The sequence below is a fragment of the Rattus norvegicus genome, chromosome 4 (genome assembly GCF_036323735.1).
Source record: "Rattus norvegicus strain BN/NHsdMcwi chromosome 4, GRCr8, whole genome shotgun sequence".
Classification (NCBI taxonomy): domain Eukaryota; kingdom Metazoa; phylum Chordata; class Mammalia; order Rodentia; family Muridae; genus Rattus; species Rattus norvegicus.
The window spans coordinates 133,179,530-133,204,153 of NC_086022.1; the positions used below are offsets into that span (position 1 = coordinate 133,179,530).

At 45.3% G+C, this 24,624-nt stretch overlaps 1 protein-coding gene across 36 annotated transcripts in view; it reads right to left on the reverse strand.

Moving 5' to 3' along the window:
* Positions 1-24,624, reverse strand: part of Foxp1 (forkhead box P1) — a 691,302-nt gene that overhangs the window by 62,184 nt on the left and 604,494 nt on the right. For 27 of the 36 annotated variants that reach the window (XM_063285823.1, XM_063285826.1, XM_063285824.1 and 24 more), the window contains 2 exons: positions 21,882-22,041; positions 15,274-15,478 (listed from right to left, as the gene is read on the reverse strand). In XM_063285823.1, coding sequence (XP_063141893.1) covers positions 15,274-15,478; positions 21,882-22,041 — 365 coding nt within the window. The remainder of the gene's footprint in view (positions 1-15,273; positions 15,479-21,881; positions 22,042-24,624) is intronic. The other 9 variants (XM_063285827.1, XM_063285825.1, XM_063285831.1 and 6 more) reach the window with 1 other exon arrangement.

Here is a 24,624-nt window from a genome sequence, read left to right on the forward strand (position 1 = left end):
TTAACAGTGGGGGCTGGAAGGATGGCTCAGTAGTTATGATCATGGGTTGCTCTTCCAGAAGACCCTGGTTCGATCCCAAGTACCCACAACTGTTTATAGCTTCAGTCCTAGGGAGCTCAATGCCCTCTTCTGGCCTCCTGTGCCCATGTGGTGCACACATATAAGGCAGGAAAAACATCCGTACACATAAAAATAAAGGCTAATTTAAAAAAAAAAAGCAGTGTAATATGTGCCCAAAATTGAACAGAAGGGGAGAATGTCCTCATGAAAGTTGACCAGGCTGTGTGTAGGGCTCAGAACACTCAACGCCTTCGCTCCAGAACTATGCTAGGAACAGCCCTTCTCAAACGAGATCTAAGATATAAGTCACCTAGAGATGGATTTGTGTAGATTCTGGTGCAGAAGTCCAGGAGAAGAGCCCAGGAGTCTACATATCTAGTAAGTTCCCAAAGTCTCTGGTGTGGCTGCGTCATTCAGATGTTTACATTTAAATGACAGGAATCTTAAGATATCCCTTGTTTGTGGCTAATCTCAGAAGGGCTGGGCTAAAAGATGGCACTCAGAACTGTTTTCTATCAAATGCGGTTTGCAATTCGAGGGTAAGATATAGGAACAGGTAATAGGGTAGCACTGGGTGGCCTTACTGTTTAACAGCTACAGGATGCTAAAAAGACTCACTGGCCCCTGTAACATAGAAGGCTCCAGTTGCTTCTGAGATACATACAAGCATGTAACAACAGGAAAGGCCAATGACAAGCCCTTCTCTCTTTCTGGTCACCAAACACTAACTTGGACCGGGAGAGACACGTTGAGCCATACCTGACAAATTATGTTTACCAAGTATCGCGCTGGTCAAGAATATTCCAGCAAACATAGCTGAACCTACAAACTGGACGACATCTCAAAAATTCAGAGTCCCCAATCTCTAGATACGCTTTGGGTATCTTCTGAGTCTAGGTTCTACCCTTGATCCTGGAGGTAAAAGAGTCTGTACAGGAGATAAAGAAAGAGACACAGGGGACAGTGGGAGCAAGTTCTAGATTTTTCTCTGAAACTAGGTGTGCCATGCAAGCTGGGTTTAGGAGCATTTAGTACAGCACATACGTAGTCAAGGTCCTTCCCTCTACTAAAGGAGCAAAGCCTATTGAAACACCCATAGGTAATGAACAGCCTTTACTCAAAGGTGTGCTGACGTGGTCAGATGGAGCCGGCACGAGCGAGAGGACACAAGACACAGAGCGTATGTATTAGATGACATCACAAGTGCCATTTCAGAGGATGACATGTGTTTGATTTAAAATTTTTTAAATGACGTGCCTTAAAGAGAACGCCACAAGCAATCCTACAAGTAAATATGCCAAACCCCACAACAGAGAGGCACCTGATAATATGACCGTAGAGTGACAAGCTAAAGCCTCTGGGAGAACCATGTGACAGCTATATGTCTAACTTTCTTTTTTTTTAATTTTATTTACTTATTTATTATTTATAAGTACACTTATACAGTCTTCAGGCACACCAGAAGAGGGCATCAGATCCCATTACAGATGGTTGTGAGCCACCATGTGGTTGCTGGGATTTGAACTCAGGACCTCTAGAAGAACAATCAGTGCTCTTAACCGCTGAGCCATCTCTCCAGCCCTATGTCTAATTTTCTATGCCAATACCAACACAAGAGCAAAACTCTGAAGACACACTACACATCTGATTTCTACTGAGGAAGAACCTCCCAGTCACCCTCCTGGATAGGTACTGGGTAGGGCTCACAGGGGCCTCCACTCCACAGACTGCCATATCCAGTGCAGAGCTGGTTACTGTAGATGTGGGGACATCTTGTGTTTGGGCTAGCTGGCTGTTGAGCATTGGAGGCTGAGTATCACACCCGGCAGTATGTTTGGAAGTTAGCCCACTGATCATATCACCAATGCGACCTGAAATACCGCCCAATACCCCAACACTCCCACCCCCCAACACCCCTCCACCCCACCCCCCAACACCCCTCCACCCCATTCCAACTCACAAGAAGTGTAAAGCACAGCAGGACAATGGAATGGGGTGGGGGTGGGGAGAACTCTAGAATCAAGGCTGGCCGGGGTCTTCAGACCTCAGCAGACAGGGCAGGTAGTGACAGGCACAACACCTGTTTTTGTAAGGCGCGCTGAGTGAGGGAATAAATAGAGGTAAAGAGCGAGAGGCGGTCAAAATCCAGCCATTGTTCTGGACCCCGGCAAGGCCTGTTCAGAGGTGGTGACTAAGGCTTTCTACCATTGGCTGTATTAACACCAGTGTCTCATTAAGAAAGCAGAAAGCTTTCCAAGGAGCGCTGTGAGCAACTGTGTCAACACAGACACAGGGGCCACTAATCCAAAAGTTATTAACGCCACCAGGCAGGGATCTCCTTCTCTGTGTGTGCACTGGTGAGTCACGGGGTCACCGTAGAACCTTGGCCATATGTCAGAGGAGCCAACGTGTAACACCCAGAACCCCCAATGAATGCTTCAGCTGAAAACCCCAACATCATCGCTTCAAGTGTCAGTCAACGTGAGACTTCCAGGAGTTACCTCATTCTCCAGAGGTGGGAGAATCAAGCATGGGTAGCCAGATGAGGGACAGGAGCAGAAAGAACAGGTAAGTGTGGGACATACTGCCACTCGCTCAAAAACATCATGCCTGTGTGTTTCCTCAGAGGCAATGATTTTTTTTTTCCCCCAGCAGAGGCTAGTTCACTAATGTTCACTGGGAAAGCACCACAGCTCAGAGTTCCCAAATCAAGGCACATGCAATTTCCAAGTGCCTGCTATACCACCAAACGTCTAAAGCATGTGTGGGTGTAGTTTTTAAATGTGTAGGTGTACACACGTCTCACTCTCTCAGCCTCTGATATTTTAGCATGGGTAGTATAATAGGATTTGTGCATTCATGATTCACAGATCACTTAATAGGAGAAAAATGTTGTTGTTTTAATTGATGGTGAAGACCCATGGTGGCACGGGCTATGAACGAGCAGCGGGCACTCTTACTCTGAAATGGTTATGTCTAATTCCCCAACAGGGGAGAGGGGACAAAACAGGACTCTAGCATAGAGTGCTGTGATATACCATCTGGGCCTTAAAGCATCTGTAGAAGCTCAGGCAAGAGTAGACAGACAGGGAGCCACAAATAAAGGACCTTATACAGAGGAAACCAGATAACGCCTAGAGATAGCGCAAAAGCCACTCCCAGGATCCTTTGCAATAGGCCTTAAGGGCTTCTCACTCTGGAGTGGTAGGTCTTGGCAGTGAGACCCAGATCTTCCCAGTTGACATACTTTACCCTGACTCGCTGTCCCTCTGAACAGTGGGAGGACATCAGCAAGGATCCCCACACACCCATAAAGTATGGCGCAGCATACAGGTTCCAAGAGGTTCTCGGAGAACGGATAAAGGTGTCGGTTTTTAGATCCTCAGCCTCGTCTACGGAATCGAACATACCTGCAGCTCAGCCGGCCCTCCAGGTGTTTCTGGGGCATGTTTCTTTAAGCTTAAAATCTATACTGAGCAGAGACCTAACTGTTCTGCTTGTTGGGAAGGAATCTCTTCAGGTAATGCCTCAGGCCAACCCAATGGGACTTGTAACGAGTGGGCCAAAGGATGGGAAACTCTGAAGGGTCTTAATAGGTCTGTGCCCACCGGTATGTCATTGGTCCACTTTCTGGCCCCTATCATATCCAGTCCCCACAGGGGATTTAGCACCCACTAAGCGCCAGGCTGGTTGTGATGGGTGACAAAGATGTTGACATTAGATGAGACAGCTGAACTTCTCCCCACTGGGGGTCCAGCGCATTTGAAATCCTCGAAGGAGGCACGCACACGTGTGAAGGAGTAACTGTACTCTGCTGTCCTGCTAGCAGCCATTTTTATTTTTAGCAGGTCATGTACTGTGTTAGATTTAGCTGGCTGCTTTTATTACAAGTGTCTGTCTCCACATTTGTCTCTCTGGTTAGACTGAGACGCTGACGGGGAAGAGCTGTATCATGGTTATCTTTTAATACTCGGAAACTATAACTGGGGTAAAATGCATGTGTTTTGAGTCTGTTGATAAGTATATTCAATAGTAATAACAACGAGTGTTGATGGGGACCTACTGTGTGCAGGCAACTAGAACATTTGTAAGTTCTTTGATTGCCATGGTTTAATCTACTGGGCAGACCTAGTATAACACGTTACACTAACTCCAGAGATAGAACACAAGGGGCCCATCAGGAGGAATTACCTTGGTCTATACAGCTTTGCCGTGGTGAGTGTGTACCTGACATCTCCCCACACAAAGACCATGACCTAAATAAGACAGGGGTAGTGGCCTGTCGGTGGCAGGCTCTACCTTTGCCTCTACCTCAGGACCTTGTTTCTGCTGTGCCCCCGAAGCTGGTGAGCTATTCCTTGACCTGTTCAGAGGTCATTTGCCAGGTCTGCACTGCCCACTTATCCAATTAGTGACCTTAAGTCTACAGAGCAGCAGTTAGTTCCTTCCTGGCCCATTCGACGGTCTTCTCAGTAAGACATTGTGTTTTCTCTGTTTCTCTTCTGCGGTCTATCTTCTCTGAGGAAACACTTTGAAGCTGCACAGTTGTAACACTCGGAGCCTAGATCCCTGGTACGTGGCTGTTACTGGCAAGTCGGGTTGACAGATATGTTAGTTACTACTGTCCCCTGACTCGTGTCCCACTTAGAAACATGTTGGGTTTTTTTTTTTTTTGGGGGGGGGGTTGTTGTTGAACTCTGGACAACTTCCCATTTGTCCTTGTTAAGTTTCTTTTTATTCCAGTCTGTACCATCCTCTAATTTATTCAAAAGCCACTGGATTCTCCCAGCTCTTGGTGTCAATTTTTTTCTAATTAAAGTAAACTGCCATTTATCTCTCACACTGATCTTTAACACGAGATGTCTCGTTCTTGTCATAGCTATGACTCATATGGAGAAATGTGAGTTGAATATGGGGGCTCGTGTGCACCAGAATGTTCCCACCGATGGCTCAGACACAAAGGAGAGATGTAACCACAGACATGATATACAGTGACCTTGAATCATACCAACGAACTCAGCCTGCCTCTCTCTGAAAGCACACACTGTACATTTCATTTCCCCTACACATGATAGGGAGCTTTTTCCCTTCCGCCAGCCACCACAGGTCCTAGATTCTTTCACTATTCACAGCCAACGTGGAAAACACAAAGTGTGTGAGCGATCCCTCAAAGAGAGCCTTCACGGTAGTTTTTAAAAAGGAAAGCAAGGAAAGAAAGAAAAAGAGGCCAGCCTGCCTGGAGACAGCTTCCCTTGAGGACTATAAAAGGCCTGCGAGTTGAAGGTCATGAGCGTCCGTTTGTTTAGGGAAGTCTTGCAGGTAGAACACATCATGGCCCACAGTTGCTATGGGGTCTGTTTACCAAACAAGAACACAAATAGTTACACAAAAGCAGAACAAGATGTGATGTGCGGCCAGTGTCTAAATGGAGCCCGTGGAGCCTTCTGGTGAAATGTCCCAAGTGCCCTTAAAAACAGCCTTCCTTTCTCCTCAGAGTCATGGAGGGCCCCACACTCTCCAGGGGCACATTTTACTCCTGCCATTCTAATGCTGGCACTCTCTTCTCCCCACCACCTGTCTCTCTCTCTCTCTCTCTCTCTCTCTCTCTCTCTCTCTCTCTCATACACACACACACACACACACACACACACACACACACACACACACTCCCTCCCTTTTTTAATATATATTTTAAGCCTTAGAAACCAAAATTATTTAGCTCAACAGTTCAAATTAGACAATAAAAATATTTACTATTTGTAAGTAAGAAAAAAACCACAGAGAACAAGACAATCATTTTGGTGTCTAGAAGAATTTTAGTACAAGCATGTAGTGCATAAGCTGAGTTACTCCTGAACAAGGGCCAGAAAGGCCTCTGTGTGGGATGTGAGCTGACTTCCTAGCCAGCACGGGAGTTTCGTGCACTAGAATGCTGCCTGCTCACTTAACCATGTGCTCCTGAAACTGAATGACAAGTAAACAAGTGTGTGTGTGTGTGTGTGTGTGTGTGTGTGTGTGTGTGTGTGTGTGTGAGAGAGAGAGAGAGAGAGAGAGAGAGAGAGAGAGAGAGGCAGGTTTGCTGGTCTACAATTAAATATGCCATACGACAGAGGAGGCGGCCATGAACAGAGCCTGACTCTTCATACTACATTGACCACGGTCCCCACCCGGCACAGCCCTGATGCCTTTCTGTGAATGGGACAGATTGCCATATGGATGAAGACACTGAACAAGCTGTACAACTCTTGGCGACATGTGCCCGGGGGATTGTCCCATATTAACGCCACCTGGGCTGTGGCAATTGTGCTCTGTCTGTGCCGTGGCACTGAGCAGCCCATAAGGCTGTTATTTCTGAGTACACGCAGAAAGGAAAATTGCAGTTAGGAGAATTCTCTGGCTAGCGGATGTGTTGCTCAATTCCCGAAGTAGTTTCCCAAAGGAGCGGTTATCTTCTGTATTCACACGGGCAGAAGTGACAGGCGGGAACACATATTAACAATTTCCCTTTGTGAGCTCTCACTATTGTTTTAATGAGGAGACTACACTCTATAATATACTTGGGCCTTGACTGATCACAAAAGGGGGTAGAATAAAGAACTTCAGGCAATGCTGTACATATGTAACGCACTCGTGTGAATCACCCTGGTGAGCCAGCCTGCAAGAGGGCTCTCTCCCCTACAAAGGCCCACAGAGCCAGGCTTGGGGAAAGACAGATGCAAAACACAAACACTGCAAAGAGCAGCCCGGGAGCAGTGCAGAGGAGTGTTTTTATGAATCTTGAGATGACAGCAATGTGACGTTCTAGCACTGGCCCCGTGACTGACTTACGAACGTGAGGACTTGCCATTTATATGATAGAATGACAATGGGACCTAGCCAAGTTATACGCCTACCTAGGTGGACACTCTAGGCTTCCCTTTCTCCTCTCGATAGCTAATGCCCACTGAAAACCCATTTCTTTTCATCTAATCCTGGTAGTAAATGTACGAAGTTCAGCAAGAGCCATTATAGGTACCCAGTAAAAGCCAGTACCATAGGAGGGGCCATTAAGGGTCCCCAAAGCCTGGCTCTCACTCCTCTCTGGAGAGTGCTCTCTTCACACCCTCAGTGAGCTGTCAGTATTAGAATGCATGCAAATATATGTTTGGGGGTGGTGGGGAGAGCAACTCCAGAGTGGGAGGCTGCTGCCCATGGATTAAATGATGGACTCCCATCAGCAATGGTCTTGCATTGAAAGAGAATGACCATAAGATCAAAGAGGACAAGGCCTCAAATATTATTTGGAAAACTCCGCAGATAAGACACAGTTAGGGATTTGTTCCATCCAACATAAAAAGGGGGAAAAATTAAAATCAGTCAAATTTAAGAGAAACTTATAAATGAACGTAACTCCTCACACCAATGATGTCATTTTATTGGAAAGCATTTGTCAGTTAAGCACAATAAACAGGGTAAGATTTATAGAGTCTAATGATGTTGTGTTATGGTAAAAGGCACTTTATTGGGGTAGCATACAACAGCTGTTAGAGAATGACTGCTGTTTTCCCCCCTCTTCTTCTAATCACTCCACAAAATGAACAGTCAAGGAAAAACAAACAAACAAACAAACAGACAGACAGACAAAAACCTACAAACCTTTCCCTTATGGCATTCCAACATTCTCAAGTTTTTTTGCTCTGCACCCTCCCCTGCATCTGTTGGTGATGTGAGGTGATGAGGTACCGTGCCATCACCCTGAAAGAATTTTCTCTCCTCCTTCTAAAGAGACCCCAAAGGATCACTTAGGAGCGATAAAACAGATAAATAAACCCCCTGTGGCTCAGGGTGACCACTTGTCCTCCTGTCTTCTATCCTCCAGGAGATTAGAGCGCACTCACACTCTGATGCAACACCTTCACTTTCCAGCCTCTCTACTCACTTCTTTGAAACCTGACAGGCAAGAGAGGTAGACAAAGATACCGTAAAAGTTCCTGGAGTACTTTCCAATGCTATCAGTGTGGGCGGATGGGCTGGGAAACAGACTACAGTCATTGGGAGGGTAGCGCCTCCACGCCTTGACCTCTGAGTTTGATCAGTCAAATGCCCAACTTTGAGTTACAGTAACTTCTGATGAGCTATCCCCTGGGAACTAAATACTTGAGGGTCAAGAAGACATAGGGTCTAGTCTGGGTGGTCACTAGTCACTGATCTAACTTCTGCACGTTTTAAGATCTGTTGTGGTCTGGATGCAACATCTGTGCAAAGGAGACAAAAATTTACTGTGAAGATTGGAAAGGGAAAAAAAAAATCAAGATCAAGACCTCTGCTAAATCCATTGGGTACAGAGTTTCACACACATTTATTGATACATTGTATCTCATCACCATCACCTGTTATGTTCTGATTTCCCCAAGAACAGAAAGACAGAAAACCCAAAAGAGGTTATGACACTTGCCTCTGACTACAGAGTCAAAACATGGGCCTCAACTCAAGGACAGGGAATGGGCAAGACTGGGCTAATACCATGCTATTAGCCCAGATGAGAGTGGCAAGACACTAGTTCTGTGGACAGGTCTAGGTTGTTAAACAGCTAATGGGAATAAATGTGACTCTTCCTATCAGCTCATGGTCTGTTGACGTGGTTTTTTTAAACTTGAATGAGCATCTGTGACCAAGTTCTGGGGAATCTATGCCAACATCCATCCAAGTTTATTAGGTCTGAGACTCCTAAGTTTCTCAAGTCAAGGCACAAAACAACTCCAGGTGAGCACATTTGACTAGCTAGAGTGTCTATGTAACAAATACCAATTCACATACACCATAATAGAGCAAAGGAACCCAAGTCCTTCCAAGAGGGGCCTGGAAAGCTCAACAGTCAACAAAAATCTCTTCTGTCCTGAATTCCCAATACCTGGAAACAGGCAAAGGGCTGCAGGACCTGAGAAACAGTATGGTTAAGCAGGTGGTTTCCCCTGCTTAAGAAATATCCCGCCTTTGCTTTGGTTAAGTATCTTTGCTTTCCGTGAGCCACAAGATTTAGGTTTATAGTAATATTTGTGCTTGCAATTTTGAGAAATATGAAAATGTTTTATGAAAATACGCAAATGAGCACATCTTTCTCCTAACAAACTATTTACAGAATTAAACGGCGGGGGGGGGGGGCTGAATTTGGCTGGTGGGTCTCCCAGTGCACGCCTATGTGGTACTCCACTTAAGTGTCTAACATGGCAGCTTGTAGGCACAAGCGCAAAGCTGGTACTTGATCATGCAGCAACTTTCAGAAATGCTTTAATGGAAACAATGATGAGGTCAGGGAGTGAGCTTTCTCGGTGCTTTAAATAAAAAGAAATAGAAAACAACGTGATTTACAAGAAACAAAAAAACCCTGCAGTGTGAAAGCATTATTCACAAAAGTGGAAACTTGAATTTACTGCTGAAATTTCAGATTCACAGGACCCCTAAATGTCACTGTGAGAATATGCAAAGTTAAAGGTTCCTGAGCCCAGAGCAGTTCTGAAAACAAACTTCTAGAATGTTAGTAATTCAGCCAAGGGCACCAACAACCAAAATTTATCAACCAAAATTTGTTTGTTACTTTTTTTTTCTTCTCGAAAGGGTAAGCAAAATCAAAACACCAGGGAAGTCCAGATTTCCAAGTTTCCTGATGTTCACAAGTATCAGGGACCACAAACACAAATGTTTCTGAGATACAGACAAATACACAGCACTGTGTCTACAAGGCCACAGATCGAAAAGAGAAACCGAGAATCAGCTGGAGCCGTCCAAAGCACAGGAGCCAGGCAGAGGCCGGCAGGGTTTATCTGAGGGCGGCTGTCAACTGGGCAGCCTAAGCCAGTAAGTGAGCCTGGAAACACAGAAAGTGATACTACACCTGAACTGAGGGCAGGTTAGACCTCACAGCAAAGGGCTCCAGTACAGTTCACCTGTGTCTGAGAGCCTGGTGGCCTCAGAGGCAGCAGAGGCCATGCAACCACAATGTTTACAGAGCAGAGAGAACGCTCTCTAATCCAAGGCTTTAAGGAAGTCTTGCAACAAATGGTGAGCAGAGCTGCGACTTGGAGAAATACTTGTTATAAAACATGTACTAATGGCCGAAGTCAAAAAGCTGAGGATGGCGGGGGGCCGGGGCGGGGGACACACAACATTCCCAATTTAGACTGCAGAAAGAAGACAGCTGACATAGAGGAAAGATCACATGATACATTCAGCCGGGAAGCACAGCATTTATAAGGCAGGGCAGAAAGCTCAGGGGATGCCTGTAAGGACAGAGAGGCTCGCATTTGTGTCTGTCTGTATTTCCTGTGGGGGATATCTTTTTATCCTCATGTACTACCTCAGACCATAAGTGATTTCTATCTTATGAATCTCACCTCCCTTCATCGAAGACAAAAAGACTTAGGAACTATTTTTATTGATAGAAAAACAAGTTAGTGGACTTGTTTTCCTTTAAATGTTGCAATATGTGCTCATCAATAGATGTCTGGCTGAACTGACATTAAATTTAAATATTCTCTTAGGGACACTGGTTTTAAATTTCACTTAAGTACTCCTATACCAAATGAAGAAAACTTTAAAGTCAGATTTGAATATGAATCTTGGTTATGGCACAAACCAGGCATCCAACTACAGAGCTGCCCTGCTTCTTCATCTGTAAAATGGGGTGAGATTCCCCACTACATTCCCAACAGTCCCAGGAATAAAAGGCGTCATCACGGCACACACAAGAGTCTAGCGGCAACCGGCAGCAAGAAGGGGCTGATTTAATGTGCCTTCCCTTCCCTGGTGCACCATAATATAATGTGATATTTAGAATTTTAATTCAAGCAATTACTTAAGTAGTAATTGCTATTTGTATTTACATAGCTGCTTTGATCCAAGAAGCTCAAAGGGCTTACTAAATTTAGCATTTTAATAAACGTTTCATTTGCATTCTGTTGATTCTGTTTACCCACACCAAAACTTGAAATTTCCTGAAGGGGAGACAGTCCACAAGTAAAGTGAACAAGGTAATGTCTTCATGTGTACGGGAATCCCATGTCTCCCTTCTGTCTAACTACTAAGAGGTTCCTACTCCGTGGCAGCAATGCAGGAGCAAGGAGGCTTGAGCACACCTGCTTGCCTCTCCTTCAGCTTCAGGCATGCTCAACCTGATCTCGACGTGCTCCTCCAAGGCACTGACGACAGGGGTGTTTATTGCACCAATGGCTTTATATATAATCAGCACAATAAACAGAATTAAATTGTCAGGAGGGACTCAAAGCGGGAAGCGGGGCGCCCGCACTGAATTCTAACGATGCTGACCGGCCATGACAGGATCTTAACAAGCCTTGATCTGAGTGTTGGCATCCGCCTCATAGATCACATGGGCCTCTCCTCCTCACAGGCTGCTGAATACTGATGGACATCTCCACCCGGCGCTGCGGGGAAGTGGGTTTCTATTGGCAATCTTTACCAAAGTGTGTCTCTTCCCTTCTCTACACTCGAGGGTTTACCCTGAATGATTTAATTATAATTTTCCTTGTGTAAGACAAATTAAAGAGGGGAGTAGGAGTGTCGTGCCGAGCACATTATTTATCTCCTCAACAGATTGCAGCTCACCAAACCCCAGAGCTACTGCTGTGGCGGCTGCTCCCCGAAGCTGCAAAGATGTACAGGGCAAGAGCGGGAAGACGGAGGTTTCCAAACGGCATGGAGATGTGTGAGCCAGGTGAGTCTTGCACGTCCCACGACTTCAACAACAACAACAACAACAACAACAACAACAACAACAACAACAACAACAACAACTACAAAAGCTCTCTCACTTTCTCCACCCAGTTTTCACACAAGACACTCCGAGATCTTTTCTGAAAAAAAAAAAAAAATGCTAGTCTGGATTACCGTGCACAGTGGCAGGGCCTCTAACTCCTTCCCTTATTGAGAGCGGAGGGGAAAGAGTATTCCCTAGCTGACATGGGGAGCTTGTAGGATGCGTATTTCACAAATGCCCTCGAGAGTGATGGATAAAGGGGTTTTGTGGCAGTGAGGAGAACTCCTGAGGTGTCTCGCTGACAGCTCAGTGTGTGAGAAAATACTTCAGTAGTGACACCCCCACCCCACCGCCCAATTCCTTCTCTTTTTGCTACCTATCCTTTTCTACTCTGTAAAGTGGCCACCATCTAAGGGATTTTAAAATACACTGTTATAAGGGGCTGAAGGCTAGAGGTAGACCATTTGCCTAGCATATCCCCAGCACTGCAGATAGATAGATAGATAGATAGATAGATAGATAGATAGATAGATAGATGGATGATAGATAGATGATAGATAGATAGATAGATAGATAGATAGATAGACAGACAGACAGACACACACACACACACACATAGGCAGGCAGGCAGGTAGGCAGGCAGACAGACAGGTAGACGGACCATCTATCCTGATAAGGTGAAAACATGCTAGTACTTACTTTAAGTACCTATATAAAACCAGCTAAAAGATTATTGATTATTGAATGATCGGTTCCATAAGCTTAAAGCTACTTATCCAGCTTTAGCCAAAGGTCTTATAATCAGTTCAGATTCTGCTGAAAGAAGGTGGGACCTTAACCACTGAGGCAAAGCTACTGCGTGACATAAACAAGGCCCTGCATTCACCACAAATCAAAACAAAGTGCCTTCATTGGAGTTCCCTGTGGATCCACCCACCACTGGCTTCACATCACATAAATGGGACAACGGAGAGGGTAACTCACATCATATAATTTCCTAGCTGCCTCCTCTCTGCATAACCAAAATTCAGCCTGTTCGCACATCCAGATTCGGGCTGGTGGAAATCTCAATTCTCTTCTGATCCACAGTCTAATTTTAGCATGAGATTAAATGCAACATTTGTGCAGACAAATAAGGACCATAAAAAAAAAAAATCAAACAAACTTCGTCTCTGGGAATTGGACCGTGTCTTAGATCCACTTACTCTCAAATGTGTCCTAAGCTATGAGAAGGGCTATTCTTCCAGTCTGCCTCCTTGCTGCTCCATCAGCAGACCGCAGAGAGAGAACCTTTTAAGATGTAACTGAGCACAGTGCATCTAAACAAGGAGAGTTTTCTGTGTCACAGCGATCGGTGCAGTCTCCACAGCGGCCGACAAGATTTCGACAAATACCTTAAGTGCACCAGTCGGCATTTTCCAGTGCAGAGCCTCCTGCTCCGCCTATGGATAACGATGTAACTCAATCACCCTGCAGTAAATGGACGGCATCAACCTGGGGACAGAGAAAGCCGGGACCGCAGAGGGCAGCAGCCTAGACTCTGTCCTTTAAAGCCATCTAAGGTTTGCTACTTGGAAATTAAACATAAAAAGCAATAAAGACACTCTAATAGATTCCAAGGCAAGATGAAAGACTGGCTTCCAGGCTGGGGAAACTTCTCCCCTGGAAAGCCGGGAACACAGGGAGCCGTGTCTGGCCCAGGCTACAAACCAAGCCTTCCTGTTCACCATCCTACTCTTCCTTCCCTTCCAGGCCACTGACTCTGAAGCATCTTTTAGTTCTTCCCATGTTGACCGGAGACATTCCAAGGGGATCTTCCAGTTATAAGTTATAACATGTGCTGCCCTCATCTCTGAAAATCTCTGATTCTGTCTGTGTGTGTGTCTGTGTGTGTGTGCGCGCTCCTCAGGAGGGATTCATTCTGAGACACAGACAACATCACAGACCATACCGATGAAGACCTAATGGTACAAGACGACACATCCAGGCTATGTGTACGCCGTGTGCAAGTGCATGTGGAACAGTCACCTCCTGCTCCCACAGACTTGATGGGATGGTCGAAACGACCCAATATAAAACCAAGCACAAGAAAAAGACACATCGCAACCGAGGCACGAGGCAACACCGGGACGCAGGAGGTTTCTGCCAGACTAGCACGGTGAAATACTCTTGTGTGGGGAGGGGTACCAGGCAGGAGTAACATTCTGAACTCAAAAACTCCACGCAGTATGCAAGCCGACTGTTCACATCACCGATGTCAAAAGGTCATGCCCCGTAAATAAGCGTGTGTGCTATGCATTTCTATGACTGGCAACGCAATGCGCTCACACGGCCACGGACAAACACCGGGATACTGTCTCCATCCACGCAGCTACGCTGATGTGCTGTAAGTGACAGGATGCAGGTGGTCACACCCCAAAACACTGCTGCACCACTGTGCAGAACTGTGCACTGTATCTCACACAGTTTTGTCAAATACAAACTTTTCATTCCCGCTTACAAACAAAATACAGAATTTGCTTTTGCCTGATTTAAGAAAAAAAAATTTTGCTATGAGAAATTCTTGGTAAACCTCCCTGTCCTCTGTGTCTGCAAGCTCTACATATGAAATATATAGGAAAGAGTCTAAAAATAGTAAACGGGGGAAAAAAGTGGTTCATTTGAGGAGCCTTACACATTCCATTTCTGAAGTAGACACTGGCAATACAGCTTCTAGGTGCAATGGAGTGAACAAAGGGCTTCATTTCCTCAGGACCTTAAGCTAACACGACGCGGTCAAGATCTTAAAAGCAATCCAAGATTCAGCTGTCAGTCATCGAAAGCTCAGGGCATTGAAAATATAAAGCCCTAACTTCTAAAGAGGGACACACCAGCTGGACAGCACAAACTCCAGGTCCATCAGGAGCGAGTGTGCGGTGGCTCAGGTCACCGTCGCTGAAATCGTCCCTTCCTGTCTAGGCTGAAAAGGTCCTGTGCTTCCTTAAGGGGCACATGATGAATGGCACAGGTTTCCCCGCCTTCATGGAGGAGCAGCGTCGACCAGCATTAAGCGCTGTGCTTCCTCAAATCAAGACATGAAATTGTCTACAGCCTATACCACTGTCACCTTAGAAGGTGCTCAGCACCAAGCCATTCGGTTGGCATGGAATGGCCTCCTGGCAAGAGCACACAGTTGGCCGGGAAGCCTTGAGAACCAACCCTTCCAAGGTGGAACGGCTAGGCTTCCGCCAGGGCTCCTAAACTGAGGACGGATCTAAGAAAGTGGTAACTCCATGTTGAAAAGGTGAAAATAACTAGATGCTTCTCACCCAAACCGCAGCGAATACATTCTGAGGTAATTATGTGCGCATCCAAGCCCCATGAACACAACGAGGTTTCTCAGAGCCACAGAACTGGGTAAGGACACCTGCCCCTTCCAGGCAGAAGGCAGTGCTGACCTCGGGCAGGGGTGGGCATGCTCCTACCTTTCCCTTTTGGGGGTGTGGACCGAGAGCTGTCCATTGGTAGAGGCGTGTGGGTTCATGATTAGGGAGGTCTTGGAAGGTGCGGAGGACGAGACGCATGTGCTGGTCAGGTCTAGGCTGCTGTGGTTGCTGCCTGTGGTTTCCTCTGCAGTGTGGGCACTTGTCACTTCTTTCCAGAGCTGCTGCAGTTCCGTTGGAATCATGCCTGAAACAAACAAATTGGATAATCAAATCAATTAACAGCTAATTCCGTCCTCTTCAAACAGTAATTAAATCAAAGAGTCAGTAAACAAAGCCTAGTGTGAGGGGAGCCTTTGGGTGTTCGCAACTTTCTTTACTTCCCCTCCCTGCTAGGTCGAGCAGAGCAGTGGCAAGTGCATCCTCCCACTGAGCAGCCATTGAAGCCCCCTCTTCACACAGAACAGACACCTTGGAATGGATGCCGAGCACAGCTGGGCTGCAGCAGCACAGATTCCCCCATCCAAAGGCCGCCTCTCGGCTTTATAAGGGGAGTAAAGACAGGCCGGCTTACTTCTAGGCACAAAGGAGGCCTCAAAATAAATTTGTTCGACCATAGTCTCACGACAACAAGAACCACAAAATGAGTAATTTTTGTGCTTAAGTCTTAAAATGATGACAAATAGCTTTGTTATTAAATATAGTTTTTTATTAATCACTTTTAGACATAAATTATGAATTCATACCGACTCCCTGAAATGCTTTTCAACTTTTAACAGTCAAATTGATTATACTATGATTATTTCATTAACACACCTATCTTCCTCATTAATTTTGGTTTCTAGTACCACATGCTTAATTGATGGATGTGTCTACTGAAGAGTGTGTAACTTTTTATACAAGTAACACTGTTATTACTGTCACTTCTGGGATCAATGCTAATGAGCCATTTCAGAATAAAAACGGGAAGGAAAACAGGCTTACAGTAATAAAGTTCTCCTGTTTGTGTGAAGGGGGTCAAAATGGACAGGGGTTTGAAAAAAAAAAAAGGACTGTTGACCCTTACCGTCTGTAAGATGTGATATAATCATACGCTAGCCTCGGTACTGCTGACCTCTGCATCTTTTTCCTATCAGCGATTCAATGTATGTTTTAGGGCACATGAGCCCGGCAGAGAGAGGTTCTGAACCGCACCTAAGAGCTGCAGAGGATGCATCTTCCTCTTAAGGAGGAAAAGAAACCACACATTCTGCAGATCACAAGACAGTTCCACCTCAGGACGGTATGTCTGGACTGCAGTTCACTGTCTCATGCAACTGGTACCCAGCTCTCCCAGGAAGCCAGCCATCTTTCTGGTTAGACAGCAACAGCCGAAGCAGGCATGTTTCTTACCAAACCAAAACGTAACTGGATTGAAAAGAGAAGGCTTGCGTGCATCACATTCATTTGAAACACATAATAATAATAATAAAAAAAAGCCAAGGTCTAAATTTAATTTATTTTTGTCATTTAGAATACAATGGGTAGATAATCATCTCAACGTGATCAGCCAAACATCTTTACTTTGCTAAACTGTTAAAGATTTTAATTATGCTAGCATTGGAGAGCACCGGTCTAATGAGGCGATGGACTCCAGAGAATCCGAGTGGTTAAGAACTGTGAAATGAGTCTGATAGGATTTTTTTTATATTCACCGTGGATCGTTTGCATATCAAAGAGGAGTAAATTATTGCACCGGAGACCAATAACCTTCCCCGCCTTTCTAAGAGGAGCAGTAACAAAAACAGTGGGTCTCTCCGAGCAGTGCTCCGGGAGGATGATCAAATGCTCAAGTATTTGCAATTAATATATATTATAAAGGAAGCTAAAAATAATACATCGAGTGGTCAGGGATCCTTCAAATGCATCCTCGACGGCTGAGTGGATTTCCTTCTCCCTCCGTAAAAATCAAATGCCAATTATATTTTGATGGATTTTGTCCCAAATGAACATTTAGTTATCAAGCATATTCAATTAATCCTTGTCCCCTGAAATCAAACCTTGAGGCAAATTAAACAAAGGGAAAGGTCACGACACAATCCTGGGTCCAGTTGTACTGCATCCGAGCTATTATTTCCAAACACCTTTCAGAGTGACAGGTAGGATATCCCTATAGCTCTCGGGTCTGCCACCGAGATCCACACACTGACAATTACCCGTAAACAAAGCTGACCCTCAGACCACGGTTTACTCAACTGAAACAACGGGGAATAGGCCGGTCCGTGCATGAGGGCATATTGATATGAAATGCAGAGCATGGAAGGCAACACCTATTTTTATTTCCTAGAGAGTAAACACAGGGAGGGAACGGGCCACCTATTTTTCCACTCAGACTAATTGATTTCTGGGTCAAATGCAAAGGGGAAAAAACACATGGGTCTACTGACGGCTACCCTCACACCTTTTCTCCTTCTGAGGCAAATGAGCTTCTCAGGCTGTGCCAAAGGGACGGCACTTCCCTGGTAAATTAAAACCAAGACAAATGGGTTGGGCCCTCGGTACACCGGCGCAGTGCACTGGTGGTGGTGCTGACTTTCTTTCCTTCCAATAGGCTGGCAGATCAGGTTCACCGTCCACACGGACTCGGTGCAAAGAGGAACCCGATGAGTGACGACAGGTACTTTGGGGCCAGATGTCAATGTGATCATTAGGCTTAGAAGCATTCTCAATAGATGCCAGAGGCGGTCGATTCAACTCCTCCTCATTAACTCGCTGTTGTTCAGCGACTAAGAGCCACCCCAGGGCCACCCGGAATGCCTACACCTCTGGCAGAGTCAAGAAAGACAGCGGCTAAGCTGCTGGCCCATCAGACTACAGGGAGGCTCCATTTTCAGAAACCACGTGTTTCCTCCAGAAGGGAGCAGTAAGAGCGTCAAGTTGGACAAATCCATTCACTGGTAAGTAACCAAGTGTGTGGAGTTTACTCTTTTAAGAAATCAGAAAACTGTAATAAGGGAACTAGGACAGTTCCATGTGAAACTACAGGTATTAAGGACGATCAAATGATAAGGGAAACTGGATAAGAACACACAGGCTTACTACGGCAAACAGAGAGGAAACCCTAGAGCAGTGGTTCTCAACCTGTGGGTCGTGACCCCCCCCCCTTTTTTTTACAGGGGTAGCCTAAGACAATCTGCGTGTCCACTCTTTAGGTTATGGTTCGTAATACTATCAAAATTACGGTTATGAAATAGCAACGGAGATAATTCTATGGTTGGGGCTCACCACAATATGAGGAGCTAAATTAAGGGGTTGCAGCATTAGGAAGGTTGAGAACGGCTGCTCTGGAATAATCTGAAAAGAAAACATTCTACTATAAAGTCCAGCGGAGGAAAGGCCTTTAAAAAAACCATTCGCCGAGCCTATACGTTCGGGCTTACACATGGGTTTAAAGTAGCTTCGCGAAGCCGAGAAGGAGCTGCAGAAGAATCCTGATGGTTTTATTAGAGTCGGCAACCCCTAACCCTTGTACCTCAACTACCATTTTCTTCTTCTTCTTGTTCCCCCTCCCAGGACAACCTGCCCCTTCATTATAAAAGAAAATGCAGGCACAGGTTTAAAAAATGTATGTTGTGGGGACAGTTGACAGATTACTGGTCGTGGAAGTCAATTTTACAACCCCAGGTATCGCTGGCTCCAAGACAAACAGTGGATCAACCTTTCTCTGTCCTTGTACATCCGTACCCAGGTGACCATGTTCAAGCAAGCAGAAAGTTGATTTAAACCTCGTAATGACATCAGTTTTAAGCCATCATCACTCGGATAAAAAAGAATTGTGTTGTAGCTCAACGTGACTGAATGCTCTCCAGCCACTTTGCAAAGGAGACTGGGGAGACCAAGGGGAGCTCTTGCTTTACAAAAAGACAGCACTGACTGCGGGTCACTTTATACCCAGGGTCTGATGCTGGTAATGCAGACGTTTACATCCATGCCATCTCGGGTGCACATACAGACACCCCTCAGTCTTTTACATATGCTTCCTCCTCATGTTGCAGGCGCTAATAGTTATAGCAGACTGCTAAGTACATCCATCAGTGCCACAGCCAGCGAACTGCCTGCGGTGTCTCCGATGTGTTGCTGTGCAGATCACACTGCATGCATCACCATGTTCACGTCTTTCACATTACACATGCGCTTGTCTTGCCACTGCCGATTTGCCCTCTTTTGGACAGCTCAACTGATGTACTGTAACAATGAACTTCAGTGAGCAAACTTAACAGTATAGGAGCGGGAGGGGGGCAGGGGAGAGAGGTGGGTGGGTGGGGAGATGAGAGGGAGGGAAGCTTGAGTCCGGTGGGTGTGTCAGAATAGCCTGCCACGTTTCCAACAATAAACCATAGGGTGTAATTAATGCAGGTTATAGCATTATGGAAGCACAGAAATGCATTAGCCGACGTGTCCTTCCTTTGCCCTGTGCTCAGTTCCCACCCCTGCCTGCTGGACAGCTATGGAAGCGATGCCTCTCATATACCAAACAGCTCAGCAGACAAGGCAAGGGCAGGTGGGAGGGCAGGAGGAAGTGAAAGGAGGAAAAAGCCACAGTCTGAGCATTAAAGGCAAAGAAAACAACAACAAAACCCGTAAGGGACAGATGTTGGGTGTGGCTGACTCAGGAGACAAAAACCTAAACAGACACGCCCCACTGAACACCAAAAATTTCAAGACGAATGACTACCTCTTCGCAGCACAAAAGAGACCCATTATTCTCACAATAAAGGGCAGTTGAACCCCAAACTTAGGAAGCTGTGGCTACCATCCATCCAGTGGCAACCACACTGCAGCACTACACGCAGTCATTCTTGGGTATCTGAAGGATCCCCCTGCAGACACCAAGGTACACAGAGGTGGAAATCCCCCATGTAGAAAGGTACGGCATGAACAGGATGGTGTGGTACACAGCTAACATCTCAGCCCTTGTTCAGGGGCCTGGGATCCTATCCAAGGCCAGCCTTGGATTACAAAGTGAGAGAGTGTGGATGGAAAGAAAGAAAAAAAAAAGGCAAAGAGGAAGAAAGGGAGAAAGAAATGAAAGGAAAAGAGAGGATGGTATGGCATTTGAAAGAATCCATACGTTTAAATTTAAAGAAGCCCTTCGTTACCCATGGCACTTAATGTCATGTGAATACTTAAACCACTGCTATGTAGTACTGTTGACTGGAAGAACAAAAAAAAAAATCACCTGTGCGTCCGTTTCTGTCATTCAATGTGTACTTGGTAGGCTGAGAATGTGCACTCTGTAGGCACGGACAGGGACAAGGCCTTTAAACAGAGTCATGGTACACCTACATCCTCCGCCACATCCTCCTTCCTGCTTCCTTTCTCGGTCTTGAGTAAATCAGAGTTGATTATACACACAAGGTCTCCTAAGAACACCTATGGATTCCCTTTGCCTCGGATGGCGGCAGCTTTTCAAGATATCTAAGGGCTGGTTAAATGCACTGACTGCTCTCCAGGAGAGCTGAGGTTGGATTCCCAGCACCCATAAGGCAGCTCACAACCATCTTTAACTCCGGTTCGAGAGAACCTGATGCCCTCTTCTGGCCTCCATGGGTACTGCATGTACATGGTGCACAGACATATATGCGTGTAAAACAAACAAACTAACTAACTATCAAACAAATAACAACCACAAAAACCCACACCAAAACTCCTTGATACTTTTCAAGGAATCAAAGTTTAAAAAAAAAACTGGAAATGAGCTCAAAATCAGCCAAACAAAAGGTAAAAATAAGCAGAAACAAAACAAAAGATAACCCATTGATTTTTAGAATTCATACTGATTTTTTAACATCTATGATGGAAATGAAATTGACAGTGTGCTTGAATATTAGGAAAAATGGTACTTAGAGGGTCGAAGAGATGGCTCAGCGATTAAGAGCACCGGCTGCTGTTCCCGAGGACCTGGCATGGATTCCCAGCACCCACATGGCAGATTATAACTATCTGTGACTCCAGACGCAGGGGATCTGACACCTTCTTCTGGCCTCTACATGCATCAGGCACACACATATAGGTAAAACACCCGTACAAACTAAAACAAAATAATAAACTTTTTAAGTGGTATTTATATAAAATATTACAATATTTAAACGAGGAGCCAATCATCATGGCACACAACCGTGGAGGCAGGAGGATTTTAAGCCCCATGTTAGCCTAAGCTATGTCAGAGACCCTATCAGAAAGGGAGAGGAAGAAGAAAGAGAAGGGCCATGTTGCAGAGACAGAGAGGAAGAAGGAAAGAAGAAAAGAACTTCTCATGTTATAAAACATGTCTTAATATGGCTACGTAGTGTGTTTCGAGAACACGCGGAACTGAAACGCAGATGGACTGCAATGAAATGCTCAGTGAGTACATGGGACATTTGATTTCCTTCTCCCTACACTGCAGCAGGGCCCCTGTGACATTCAGACCCCTGACTCTTCCTCTGGACACCAACAGGTTCCGCAAGGGCCCACCTGCTTTGCTGTTCGCTGGCTAATATCTCTCTGCATATTTCAGGTCAGTAGATCCCTGCCTCCCAAGCAGGTAGAGATCAAGAGACACCCCATCCCCTCTGCCAGCCCTGTCCACAGAGCTGCCTCCCATGTAATCCCCTGCAATGGACGCTTACCTTGAGCAAGAGGTTGGAGGGGAAGGGCAGGCTGCCCGGGCTGAATTGTTAGAAGGCCTTGCCGCTGGAGAGACAGGAGGTGCTGCTGCTGCAGCTGCTGCATCTGAAGAAGCTGCTGCTGGAAAGCCAACTGCTGGGTAGCCACCTGCTGCTGCTGCTGCTGCGAGAAAGAGCGAGGGGCAGAAATGAGACAAGACGGGCAATTCCTGGTGAAGGTTCAGAGTGGGCGTGTTTTAAAACTCACCGCCATCTTCAGAAAGCTGAGGGCTGCCACCTCAGCTTGGTGGAGGGCTCAGTGTCAGGATTTGAAAGGGACACAATACCATGAAAGCAAGGGTATGTGTGGGTCTGTGTTAACTTTTTTGCTGCCCACCTCAGCAAAAGGATTCCTTTGACGAGCCTGCTTTCCTGACCACAGGAAAAGCATGAGTTCTGTAGTCGAGACATGAACTTTTGAGACTTTGAAATCTGCAATTATTCACACTAGAAAGGAGATGGCATCCTTCTGGTCTGGAGGGATTTGAACCCTGAACCCTTGAGGTGTAAAAGAATCAGGTGCCCCTCTCCCTGCCTGCACTAGCAAGGGTCTTTAACTACTGCTTACTACTTCTGACATAAATAAATGAGAAAAAATCAGACCTTTGAAGAAGAAAAACTTCATCTAATATCGTTAATTAGCCATGACAAACGATGAAATAACATTGTAAATCTTTCATAGAAACAGCCACTAGATTTTAATTACGCACATTCATAATTTAGCAAACAACATCATACTCCACCACGGGTGTTTAATATGAGCAGGCGCTCCAAGCTTTAGATCCTTAAGTTGGCTTGAGTTTCAACCTCAGGTTGTCCCGAGTCCCCCGCCCGCTTTGTTCTTAGAAAGGAGGGGCTTTATGATATGATAAATATCTCTATTGACTGCACAATGACAGGAGGAAAACTTTTGTTGTGTAAAACATCAATACATCATTCCTGTGTTTGGCAGGCTTTGCCCCAGCCAAAAAAAATTAATGTAGATTTCCTCAGTAATTATCTGAGTGATAGAAAGATAATACGGTGCAGGAATACAATAAATAGAAGGAAATTATCTAATATCCTTAATCTGCTAGGAATCATATCGAGGTGGAGGTCTTGGCTACATTATGGCTAACAATTAAAAAGAAAAAATTAACCCTTTCCAAACTGAATTCCTCTGCCTCCCGCCCCCACCAAAAAAAAAAAAAAAATCTTTAAGGAACACACAGGAGCTCTTAATTCTGAATATTATTCCAAAGGTCAGTGATGTCTTGGCCATGAGGCGATCGCCCAGTGTTGGGAGAGCCTGCCTGCTCTGCTTAATAACAATACTTTACAAACAACCACATTCACTTAACCTAACACATGACCTTGATCTGATATGGCCATGAAATGGTGTGTGCACCAAGACCTTCTGATGGAAAGTTCAAAGGAAGAGAAAAATGGTGGTTTCCTTTTGGCCTCTGTGTAGTTTATTTTACAGGAAAAAAAAAGGGGGGGGGGAAGCCATCATCCTCATATTAGTAACCAATTTCAGACTTACTGCCACGCCACTGAGAAAGTTAATTGAGTTTCACTCCAAAAAAAAAAAAAAAAAACAAAAAAAAAAACAAATTCTATACCACTGACAACAAAAATTTAAATAAATTTAAATGAAAAGCCAGTACTTTCATTTTAAGAACAGCATGCAGAAAATGATCCAATTGTTCTTACCCCTTCCCAAGTTACCACATTAATGTGAAACCCAGTGATAGTTATATTTGTGTCAAAAGGATTTTTTCACTTCTTCAACAGATATTAACTCGTGACATTAAAGAAGGGGGACACTGACACAGTCAAGGTCTGGGGAATTAGCCACTGTTGAGGTCAAATATAAAGGGGGGATGGAGGCCGGGGAGTGTGCTTCCTGCCTTACTGTAAGTGAATGTTTAAAAACTGTGTATTTATATAAAATGACTGATACCGTTTGCTGTTGTCTGTGGCCATCCCTAGGAAAGTGCCCATGAAAGCTGTCCGCATTTGAAAAGCCAGGATATAAAAGTATACAAGGCCCATTGTCCAAAGAAGAATTTAAAAGCAACACTGGTTGCCAAACTGTGCTCCCCACCCAGTTACCAAACACAGGATACGAGTCCGTTTGTTTACCTCTCACAGTTGAATGCATACAAAAAAGGTCTCCACACAGTCCCCGACAGGTCAGCAGTCAGTGTTAAAATGCTCAAATGCTCTGATAAACCTTTCGTTTCGGGTCCCCTCCCTAGAGCTGCAGTCAAAGGTCTGTTTTCCTTTCTTTGGCTACTCCCTACTGCCTAACATAAACTGTCATAACTGCCCAGGACAAACGGCCCTTTTAAAACAATCAACTCTGCCACCTCATCATACAGGATGGCACCCCCCCCACACATACACACACGCCCTGCTTCATTTTAAAATGAATTCTGCCATCTACTTCTCCAACTGCCCCAGTCCAGGATCCAGGAGCTGTCCCTTCCATAGTGTACCTGGGTACACCTCTGACACCATCAGCAAAACCCTAACTCCAAAGGAGCATCTTGGGTCTGGTTCAGTGTGATGTTGAACTTCCCAGGGAGGAAGCATATACAACTTTAAGGAAAAAAAAATCACAAATGCACTGTGCTCTGGTGATGGAGCCAGACATAACCAAAAAATGGGGGAAGACAGGAGAGGAGGTACCTGACTACAGAAAACACTGAGTCCCTAATCA